The sequence below is a fragment of the Zootermopsis nevadensis genome, unplaced genomic scaffold (assembly GCF_977971745.1).
Source record: "Zootermopsis nevadensis isolate Lab colony 2312 unplaced genomic scaffold, Znev_1.0 Znev_ptg000010l, whole genome shotgun sequence".
Classification (NCBI taxonomy): Eukaryota; Metazoa; Arthropoda; class Insecta; order Blattodea; family Termopsidae; genus Zootermopsis; species Zootermopsis nevadensis.
Genome location: NW_028259142.1, coordinates 3,474,196 through 3,486,312, shown reverse-complemented (window position 1 = coordinate 3,486,312; position 12,117 = coordinate 3,474,196). Strand labels below are relative to the sequence as shown.

Here is a 12,117-nt window from a genome sequence, read left to right as displayed (position 1 = left end):
TCTTTGCATCCATCCGGTGCTGTAGCCGTTTCTTTCGACCAATATTACAGCGGTGTCCGTTTGTGAACTACATCTCTCAGTCCTGATGAACAGCAAATAACACTAATGGCAATTTGTTGTGGCACCAGGCGGGTGAGTGCTTCAGACAGAGTGATCCCTGGGGATCCTGTATACGTCTGTGTGCCCCTAGGAAGACAGCAACAAAGGATGTTCAAGACTGCTGGTCACCAGCTTGGCGGTGGGAGGGGGGTTGGAAGGTAGTTCACAGATTACAAGAAGAGTGATTTATAGGTTACGAGGTTTTATATAGTTTGGCGAATGCTGAGAGGTAAAGGAACATATTTTGTTAATTTGGGGCACGGAATACGGAAGCAGGGGCGTTTGACAAAAGATGAGACGTTTACTCTGGACCCTTAAAGGGCACAGTGAATTGAAAAATTGTCACTGGAAGAGAATGAGAATAAATGTGTACAGAGGTCCTGATTAAGACCTTATTGAATGATTTATTTTGAAGCAATCTTATTAGTTAGTATTAATATTAAATTTTCAAGGCTGGGTTTTCCCTTGGACTTGGTGGGTTTATTAACTGGGAAGCTGGATCATTAAAGCGGAACTTTGCACAACGTTTTTTTTCCGTTAAGAAACACTTTCCGACATCTGCCTTTGTCCAAGGCGCGTAGTTCCAAAAGTAAAAGTGTCACTCGGTTCCAGGTTTAAACAAACGAGCCAGAATTACCACATACCTGCAAAGTCTCCCTTCTTTAATTGATGACGAAGGAAGGTCCTTCCTTTAAAACGTGATTAGTTAAGACTTTTGGTAAAGTCCAGAAACAGAGATTAAATGGCTCGCATGTTCTAGGCCACTGGTATTCAACATTTTTTGTTCGCGTACCCCCAGATATAATTTCTCTTCAAATTTGTACCCCCGAAGTTGTTGGTGTATAATTAAAGTTATACATAGTATATAATTACATTTAAAATAAATTAAACAAATTACTGATTATTCAGTGTTTATCATAAAATATATATATATATATATGTTTTAAAATTTCACGTACCCCCTAAGATGTCTTCGCGTACCCCCAGATATAATTTCTCTTCAACTTTGTACCCCCAAAGTTGTTGGTGTATAATTCAAGTTATACATAGTATATAATTACATTTAAAATAAATTAAACAAATTACATTACTGATTATTCAGTGTTTATCATAAAATATATATATATATATTTTAAAATTTCACGTACCCCCTTAAGATGTCTTCGCGTACCCCCGGGAGTAGCGTACCCCAGGTTGAATACTACTGTTCAAGGCTACTGTCTTTAAAATAGTGGCAAGACGGCCGTAGCTGTGTACAGATAACATCGCGTGCTGCTAACCACATGTATGATTGCAATGTATAGTAAGAAGTCACAATGCAGGGGATACAGTAGACATTTCTTGTTCCAGCGGTTTGTTTGCGTATTCTTAGGGGAAATTAGCAAATGGCCCGTGTCATGTATTCACAAGTATAGCTTGTAGCTAACTTAGCAATGTTATAGATAAGGTGGGCGCTGAGGGGCTAATGAACGAGGCTTGTGTTTGCGGCCTGTGTTTACAAGATTCATAGATACGTATGCAAAATTCGAGGAGTTGTAGAGCATAAAGTAGTTGTTATGTTGAACGTTGTCCATTGCCTGAGTTGGGCTATACATAGTGCACTGAACCAAATCCGTACTGAATTCACAAGGGACTCCAAAACTTGCGTATCCGTTAAATATAGGTGATTCTGTTAGCCTTTTAGAACGCACTGATAAATTACGTACCATCTGCTTCATAAGTCAGTAGTTTATTTTGTCGTGGATTCCGTATAAAAACTGTAAAGACACTGTAAAAAGCATTAACCAGTTGATCTTTGTAATGGTGAAGTGTGGCGTTTTCTTTGCGGTACGGACTGAATTCTTAAATATTATTTAGATGAACTTCGGCTGTTCTGTTTTTGTATCTGTTTTACATTTATACTGGATTTATTTGTATTATATCGAAAAGTCTCATGCTTTCTTACACTGTTTATAAATGGATGGGTTCCTCATCGAAACCTTTCAGATCAAATAATACAGGCCTGTTTCGCCTTCCTTCTCTAACGGCGTGTTTTTAAGGGGAGGACTCAAAGGTATGATAAAGAAAAGGATGAAATGAGAAGAATGGTGTTAAGACGGACATACGAGGTGCGATCGGAAAGTTTACAGACTGCGCGTATAAAAACCCGTACACTTATCTCAGGTATTAAATTCATCCATCACCCTCGAAGTAGTTTCCCTGGGAGTGAACACAACTATCCCAGCGCCGCTGCCAAGCCTGGAAGCATCCCTGGAAATCTTTCTTTGTCAGCCTGTCAAGCACCATCTGCGATTCTGCCTGAATCTCTTGCCAAAGACTCGCCAAAACGGCTACGGAAACCTATGAAATGCTAAAGCAAGCATTTGGGGAGTCCGCAATGGGTCGTGCACAAACTTTTGTGTGGCATTCACGTTTTAAAAATGGCCGAACCTCTATCCATGATGACGAGCGTTCTGGACGACCATCTTCGAGCACAACGCCCGAAAATGTTACGAAGATTCGGCAGGCCATTCACGAAGATCGACGTCGTACCATCAACGACTTGTGCGACATTGTTGGGATAGGCTATGGGACCTGTAAGCTGATTCTAAAGGAAGAACTCCACATGCGACGCATCCTGTCTGAGGACCAGAAGCAGAATCGACTTCTCGTTTGTCAGGAGCTCAAAGATCTTGCCGGATCGCCGAATTTAGCTCCGTGTGACTTCTTCCTCTTCCCAAAGATGAAAATTCAGCTAAAGGGAATTAGATTTGAGACGATAGAAGAGATTCAGGCAGAATCGCAGATGGTGCTTGACAGGCTGACAAAGAAAGATTTCCAGGGATGCTTCCAGGCTTGGCAGCGGCGCTGGGATCGTTGTGTTCACTCCCAGGGGAACTACTTCGATGGTGATGGATGAATTTAATACCTGAGATAAGTGTACGGGTTTTTATACGCGCAGTCTGGAAACTTTCCGTTCGCACCTCGTATGAAAGGGATGGTAGAGGAATAGGCTAGAAAGAAGGATGTAATGGATTCGAAAGTTACAAATATAAGGAAGAATTGTGGTACGGGATGAAGATTCGAAAGAAATCATGCCTCTTTTAAACTCTGCTGTTTAAACCATATATGTTAGATATCAAGGAAAAGACCCAGAATGGTAGCCAAGCTGTTGAGAAATGTGTAGGGATGTAGTGTGTTTTATATGTTTTCTTTTAGTGTGTGTTTATGTATTGTTAGCCTGCATTATGTTGTCAGGGCGAGTAGATATTCCTAGCAATCTAAATGAAAAGGAGTTTATAGCGTGATCACTTCTAAAAAGTTGAATGGCGGTTGAATTACGGTAGTTGAAATGTTTTTGATAAAGCACGCTCCAAAAGCATTTTCACTATTATGTGCTACAATAAAAGTGAATATTTTGCAGTTTGGGAAAGTTAAGGCTTTGGATCAGTGGTGTGGTCGAAAGTACTAATCAGTTTCTTTCCTTTGCGATGTTATCAGATAGGAAATTATATTGAACATTTTACTGCCACTCACATTTTATCGATATTTTATTATACACGAGTGAGACTACAGGATGAGCCAAGAGTCCAGAATCATTCTATCTTCCAGGATAGTGAGTGAATCACAGAGGGAGGGAGCCATGACTCTTTGTGGACTGGTCTTCTGTGTAAACCCAAGCTGTCTTTATGTGGTTTAGATTTTATAATGACCAGAGAAATTGTGTCTAATCAATATGCATACTTTGTTTGCTTCTACATTGAGTCAGAAAATCGATAATATAACACGAAGCCGCTCTAATTAGGTCAGCAGCTCACATGCTGTTCTTATCAACACAATTCCATTTAGCATATTGCTGGGTGCAATGTTTTGGTCCACTTATTATATATATATATTTATTTAGTGTTCTGTCTGACGACAGGTCCATATGAACAGGATCTTTCCATCCTTTTCTCGGACTGGGACCTGTTCATATACGTTCTTGGCAGATGATCCAGAAGTGGTTTGCCATTGCCTTCTTCTGTGTGTGTGAATGGAGTAATTGTTGGGATGCCACGGAAGAAAACTCCGTGTTGCCTAGACCACGGCCTTGCCCAACACAAGTTATAAATTCGGGCACCGCCGGGAATCGAACCCGAGACCCCAGGATTACAAGGCCAGCGATCTAACCGCTAGACCACCGCGGCTATTAAGTGTTCTGTCTGACGACAGGTCCATATGAACAGGATCCTTGCATCCTTTTCTCGGACTGGGACCTGTTCATATACGTTCTTGGCAGATGATCCAGAAGTGGTTTGCCATTGCCTTCTTCTGTGTGTGAATGGAGTAATTGTTGGGATGCCACGGAGGAAAACTCCGTGTTGCCTAGACCACGGCCTTGCCCAACACAAGTTATAAATTCGGGCATCGCCGGTAATCGAACCCGAGACCCCAGGATTACAAGGCCAGCGTTCTAACCGCTAGACCACCTCATCTTATTGTTATTATTTAGTGTTCTGTCTGACGACAGGTCCATATGAACAGGATCCTTCCATCCTTTTCTCGGACTGGGACCTGTTCATATACGTTCTTGGCAGATGATCCAGAAGTGGTTTGCCATTGCCTTCTTCTGTGTGTGAATGGAGTAATTGTTGGTATGCCACGGAGAAACCGGGGTAGCCCCCGGAGGAAAACTCCGTGTTGCCTAGACCACGGCCTTGCCCAACACAAGTTATAAATTCGAACCCGAGACCCCAGGATTACAAGGCCAGCGTTCTAACCACTAGACCACCGTGGCGGATTGGTCCACTTAACAAGGCTTATTGTTACAGTCTGGAGGTAGAAATAGTTTTTACACCCCGCAGATGAACGACTTTCAATAAAACAACAGTTTACAGCAAGTAACTTAACAAAGGCTGAAATTCTACTTGAAGAATTCTCCTCCGTTGTTAACATATTATTCTAGATGGGACGAAAGAATGTCTGTGTAAATGCGTTGCCAAATCCGTCCTGAATCGAAGGAAATGTAAGTGATGAAAGATCTGGTTGATGTTGATTCAATCTTTCGCTGGATCTAGCTCTCGGTTTATCGAGTCGCAAATTCTATTGTGGCCGCATTACGGGTTGCAGATCAATCTTGAAAGTGGTTCAGAGAACTTTGTTTGTACGAACTTAGTTCAGGAACACACAAATATGAAGCATACTCTGCACTTTCTGTAATTATTATAGTTGGTACGCAACTTCGTAGCTAGTAAACTCTCCTCTTCATTGTTAACGTGGCCAAACCGTCGGTTTACAGTAAGGGAGTACAAACTAACCTTTAGAATTAAATATTATATGCTGATCCTTCGTGTTAGTGTTTAAATTAATTAAACCTGAGTTTGTGTTAACTCCGTTGGAAGAATTGATTTGCGGGGAGGAGTGGTCAATTTTGTCCTGTTAGTATCGTCTCTGACACTTCTTAAAGCTTTTATTTTCAAGCAGTTTCGGGACATGAAATGGTATAGGATTTAGTAGGTTAGAACCACGTAATTTTAATATGAAACCATTTAGATATTTTCTCCTCAAAAGCATGATTTACCACCATCACTGGTGGATGGCTTTGTCGCCAACGAACAAACTTATTAACTGATTGCATGGAACGGTGTTTTTGAAAACCTGATACCGTACTCTGCTTTGAAAAATATTCTCCGACTTTTTGAAAACCCGCAGCGTCGTTTCGTGTGTACAAGATCCTACCATCGGACTCTTCCTGAACCATATGAATCCAATTCACACTGTCATATCGTCCAATTTAATGACTTTAAGTTGTCCTATCTACACCTAGGGCTATTTTCTACAAGTTTTCCATCTAAATTATCTGTGCGTTTTATATATTTCCCATGCGTGCTATATTCTCTGCCCACCTGGTGTATTTCATAGTCGAAATATAATATCTGGTGAAGAGTAGGAGTTACGAAGCTCAGAATTTTTCACTTTTATCTGTCCTTCGTCTCTCGTGAATCCAGGTGTTATCGTCGGCCCGTGTAGAGAAGCGTGTTGTAGATTTCTTCCGTCATTTCAGTCTGCGATGACGCCATGTATAAAATTGCATTTTCGGCTGTGAACATTTACATGCAGACGATTTAGAGGTAAGGCCAACTACAATATTCTGCGTTGTCTGGAAGAGTAAATGCAAATGTCCGTTTATCAGAAGTAAGTTTTTGTTTCGTTATTTTGACTTCACGTTATGGCAGATTATGAAAGTTAATGAACAGGCTAATGAGGATATTAATGAATAGACTGTATTCTGTTGAACGTACGAAGATCGTGGACTGGAAGTTAGAAACGGGACCTTGCAGGCAAAGACAATAGAGAGTCATGATGACTTGTTAAATCAGCGCGAAGCATTTGAATAAGGGCTGTCTCTATGAAGTCGTTTGTATGTAAGACAATCGTGTGTGTTTGCTATTGAGCTACACGTGTAGTAATATAAGTGGCTATCAACGTTTAGGAGGAACATGCTGCCTCAATAGTCAGATATGCTTTTTATTTCTAAGATTTTTGTTGTTCATACATTGTTTTTGTGCTTGTACACTGCTGATATTTTTAAGACGTCTACCGTTCGTTCGTATTAATTTATAAAGTTTATAATGAATTTAAATCTTTTAGTTTAACGTAATGCAATATGTGGCCAGTCCTGGTTGCAAGAAATTTACTGACGAGAATGTCTGTGGCGTGCGTCGTGTTGGGAGCTCTCTAACACAGGGCTTACGTGTTCTGAATCACCTCGCGCCTGGATTTTTATTTTTCTGTAATGTCCTGGGAACATACCTTGCGATGATCCGACCCGCGTTTATGGAATCCGCGTAAGATTTAGGCTCACAGTTCCGCTCCGGTGGTACCGTTTTTCTCCTGCAAACATTGTCTCGTGTCAACATCTGTAAATGGCGTCAGGTGATGGCTCAAAAACATCGCCCCACTCAGCCTATTTCGTTGAGTAGTCAACGTTTGTCGCGATGTGATGCATTCTGAATGGATTGTGACGTATGTCACAATCCATTCTGACTGGAAATGCAACAAGTGGTTTATTCACCACACTGCTCAGTGAACCGGTTCCCGGCCTGCAATCACTATCGGAGTTACAAGAAACTGCAGGCTCTCGAACTTTTTCGTTGTCTGGATACGATGTTTCGGAGCTTGGCTGTGTATCCATCTTCGGGTAGTAAGAAAGGGCGTCTAGTCTTTTTTATCACTAACGCACTGAAGCAGATCAGAAACTTCTAGGTCGCCCTAGAACAAACAAACAGTCTTGTAAGCTGGTGTTTACAGTAAGCACCACTGAGAAGGTCCCAGAAAATCAGAATTGGATGGAACGAGCGATTGCCTGTTATCGATGATATTGTGTTGGGTGAAAACATTACCATTAAGAATAACCCTAGAACTTTTTTTCATTTCTCGTCTGCAGGACAGACTAGAAACATAAGAAAGCTTATACGAGGTGCGATCGGAAAGTTTCAAGACTGTGTCAATAGAGGGCGAACCGGATGTAGCACGAGCTTCTGCCGCTAGGGGTTGCGGCCTACATTCATAGTGAATCAGTGTGCCAGCCGGCATAATCGAATTAGCATTTGTTTCTTAGTTACGGGCGTTTTGGTAGTGCATTACACCGACCCTCCTGCGATTTCGGAATGGCGTGTGCATCAAATTTTGCCAAAGACTCGCCAAAACGGCTACGGAAACCTATGAAATGCTAAAGCAAGCATTTGGGGAGTCCGCAAACTTTTGTGTGGCATTCACGTTTTAAAAATGGCCGAACCTCTGTCGATGATGACGAGCGTTCTGGACGACCATCTTCGAGCACAACGCCCGAAAATGTTACGAAGATTCGGCAGGCCATTCACGAAGATCGACGTCGTACCATCAACGACTTGTGCGACATTGTTGGGATAGGCTATGGGACCTGTCAGCTGATTCTAAAGGAAGAATTATTCAACAAGTTTACAAACGTTTCAGAGGCCCTTGCTGCCTCCATCATCAGGGAAGTTTGTCGCCTTTAATAGATTGCTGCGTTTAACTTGACATTCGCCGATCTGTTAAATGTGGAACGAGCCGGCGATGGACGTGTCTGTATTTGACGGGCGCCATAAGAGTTGTCTGCCTTCAATGAACAGATGAGTTTTTGCTGCAAGGTTCCGCCCACTTATTGACTGGAACCATCGCCATTGTGTTTATTGGCATTGAAAACTGGAACGCGTATATAAGACGGCCCACACTCTCCACTGTTCATCAGGATTTTGTTATAGCCATTCCAACTGACGGAAAGAAATCAAGATTCCGAAACGGGTTTTATATAAATACAAGAAGAATGGATAAGAGCCAGATTATTAAATGCTATGGCTTTGACGCCCGAAGCTCGTCTAAATAACATTTAAGAATTCACTCCTTACCGCAAAGAAAACACAATACTTTATCATTACAGACATCATCTGATTTATGCTGTTTGGGGAAATGATCCCTGTTTCACACCGAGAAGTGGAAAATGCACAGTTACTGATTGTTAAAGCAGGTGGTACACATAATTACCACCGGGCTTTAAAGTGCTAATACGCTTTCCGTGGAAATATCATGAAATGCCTGTTTTTCGAACAGTTAAATTACATATTGACAGAACGTCCCTTTCAAGTGGTTAGCACTCCTTCATATCTGGGAGATCCCGGGATCAGATGTCAGCCCGGCGACTAGTTGGTGTTGTGAGTGGTACCTGCCGTGACTTTCCTCACTCTAACCATACAAATACGTGGGGAATACCTTTGATTAGACCACGACCGCTTCCTTCCACATTCCAGCCAATCTGGGTCATTGATAGCGTCGTTCAATAAGCCACGAATTAGTGAACTGAGAAGCTGCCAGTTGTCACTGGCTGAACGCGCTCTTTCTGTTAAAGAAGCGAATGCTTTAAGTAGTTGTTGCTAGGTGACGACTCATTGGTTTCGGTAGCGATTCGGTTATGATCCTGGGAAAAAGGGAAAGCAGTCACAGGCAAAGGACCTGTCACTAGGTTATCAACCGAACAAGTAATTTGATTGGGGACGTTTCAATTCATGAACGTGATGACTTCCTGTGTAATCACCTCTTCTTACTCATTTCGCTCCAGTCTGTAAAAACAGCAATGAAACTGTATAGTCCTTTAGAATAGCGTTGTTCTTAAGTCACTCATGTGCTGATTAGTTTGTCTCTTGGTTAGCTTTTCATGTTTCAGCTTGATAGGCATCATGGCACCGAACTGTGTAAGAACGCGTTGCCTCCTATTTTAAGAAAATTCTACAATATCCCTGGAAGAACTGAGGAAACACATGGACCGTGCTTCATAAAGGAGTTGTTTCTAACCTGAAATTGGCTGTCTTTTGAGGTCTTGGGCCGGGTGATCTTGTAGAAGTTTGTCGACGTTTCAGAAGTGTTTGTTGCCTCCAGCAAGCACCAGACATGCGCTTTTGAGGGCGTCGGTAAACGTCTACAAGACCACATGACGCAACAACCCAGAAGGTAGTCGTGTTCATACTCGCCGTTGTTGGAACCTCAGATCTAATTTGTTTTTAACCTGTTCTCATGGAATTTCATAAGAAGGACCGATTCCATTAGACCAGACCATCGTTGAGATTGATATTACATTTCTGTAGTATTTATTTTCTAAGATGATATAGTTGAGTCATATTGTGAAAATATATATTTAATTAATTATTCTTGTACGTCTATTCACAATTTAAAATTTAAAATTAAAATTAAGATAATTAAAATATCATGTGATGTTCCTATCGAAACATTCGGTTTACATTTAGAACATCTTTTTCTTACGACATGTTTCGGTTCTTAAATGAACCATCTTCAGGTGTATAAAAATTAATTAAAATTATATAAACTTAAAACTTAATCGTAATTTCTTATATGCAACCTTTTTTATAGTTGTTTATCAGTTAATAGTGATGTTCACATCCAGATTCCATTTTTATATATTTGAAGTTGTTTTACATATGTGCGTAGTGTTTAAGTAAACTTTTTTGTTGGTGAATGTTTTTGTTGTTGTTCTTACATCGGCCAAAGATGAGAGGTGTAGATGAGTTCCGATGTGTCTGGAAGTATTATCGTATTTTATTTATTTTCTATAAAATAAAGCGAATCTTAGAACTCGCTGTATTGGGCAGGGTGTTATGACCACATGAGCGATTCGTCATTCTGTGTTCTGTGTAGCTTGCTGTGTGTTTTTGTGACCCCTGTGAGACAATAGTGAGCTGGTTGCGTTCATCGACAGTAGGAATGGTTGGTACACTCTGACAAATTTAGCACGAGTGTATCTAATGCTTCTCATTGTTTCAGCTTGATGTTGAAACTTTCTGTGTAGGCCTAATCCTAATTGACAGGCGTGTTGCGGTCATCAGCCTTAGTCATTATTGTCTTCATTGTCAAATTTCTGTGTTTGGGTCGTCGTAATGTTTCTGTATGCGTGTGGCCGGAATATGTATGTCCACAAAGAGATCCCTGAGTTGATAAGGGCAGTATATTATCTTATCAGATTCCAGATGATCCAATATTGGTAGCAATGTTATGAGGTGCGATCGGAAAGTTTCAAGACTGTGTCAATAGAGGGCGAACCGGATGTAGTACGAGCTTCTGCCGCTAGGGGGTGCGGCCTACATTCATAGTGAATCAGTGTGCCAGCCGGCATCATCGAATTAGCATTTGTTTCTTAGTTACGGGCGTTTTGGTAGTGCATTACACCGACCCTCCTGCGATTTCGGAATGGCGGATTTTCATATGTACCTTGTCTATTATACTGGAAGTTGGCGGTTTACCATATCAGTGCCTTCTCCGCGTATGATCCGGAAAAATATTCAGAGCAACGTTCTACCTATCCTTTTACTGCGATGTTTTAAGTTTTAGCCAAATAATTAATGAAAACGGTTCGACAGTTAAATATATTTATACCGCGTCATGTAAGTTTCTTGTTTCTGCTGTTTGCATAATGAGGATCTTCATAATTTTTACTCGTCACCAAGTACTCATTAGTTTGATAGAGAGATGAAAGTTAAAGACGTTAATATTTTGATAATGTTCTCGAGGTGCTTGTCTGTTCGTAAAGTTGCTGTTGGCTGAGCTCGGAGCATAATTTTGCATCCGAGAATGTGATGATGACTGCTTCACCAATTTGCAGTGTCATTGCTCTGTTGGCAAATTAAGGGACTCTCCTCTTGTAGGTGTGGTCATTTATTAAGCATGACTTGTAGCCCATGAAAGGCAGGGACTCCGCTCCCCTCGCCCCCTTCTCTTGCCGCATAGACACACAGGGACTATACGTCTGGGTTCTTCGGCAAGAGTGCCCAAGTATGAAGATTAATAGACTTTGTGAATCAGTTTATAATTATGCGAGCTGTACTTTTCGATCGGTGGTAAACGTCGTGTGTTAAGAAATCTGGTACATGAGCGTAGACTCAACTTTAAAAATGGGGCTCATGTCCCAGAGTGAATTTACAGGGCGGGTGTAGGGTTATCAACACGTACCTTTACGTATTCTTGATCAAAAAACTGAGTCTCCAGTTTCGGAGGTGTTAAAAGTTTGGACCTCAAATGTCTGAATTTATGCAGCGTGAATGCAGGAACGTATTCCGTCAAAATAATAAGCCTCTAACTCATTTGCGATGTTGTCTCATTATTATTTTAATATCTGGCACGGAACATAATTAGTGAATTTCTGTCTTTTTCCAGGTAAGTGTAAGGCCTCGTCTCGGTTCGTTGTTGCGGGCAACAGTTCTGATGCTGTCGCTGTTGCCACCCCGGAAACAAGTAAGTTCTTCACAGAAACCATCGATACAGTCAGTTGAAACCAGATGGTAAAGACCATGCTTGGTTCCTCCGCCATATCGACACACAATTAAAAACTCGTCTTTTATTGCCTGATGTTTCTTTAAACAACATTAACGAATTGATATTTCTAATGGAGACGTGTTGTGTTTTCTTTGCGGTAAGAACTGAATGTTAGACGAGCTTCGACTTCGAATTCCGCTGGCTAGTAGTCAGTGCGCACCC

At 41.3% G+C, this 12,117-nt stretch overlaps 1 protein-coding gene across 7 annotated transcripts in view; it reads left to right on the top strand.

Annotated features, from left to right (window-relative positions):
* The window catches only part of DIP2 (disco-interacting protein 2), a 122,837-nt gene that overhangs the window by 17,263 nt on the left and 93,457 nt on the right, over positions 1-12,117 (top strand). For all 7 annotated transcript variants that reach the window (XM_087346236.1, XM_087346235.1, XM_087346233.1 and 4 more), the window contains exon 2: positions 11,797-11,874. In XM_087346236.1, coding sequence (XP_087202362.1) covers positions 11,797-11,874 — 78 coding nt within the window. The remainder of the gene's footprint in view (positions 1-11,796; positions 11,875-12,117) is intronic.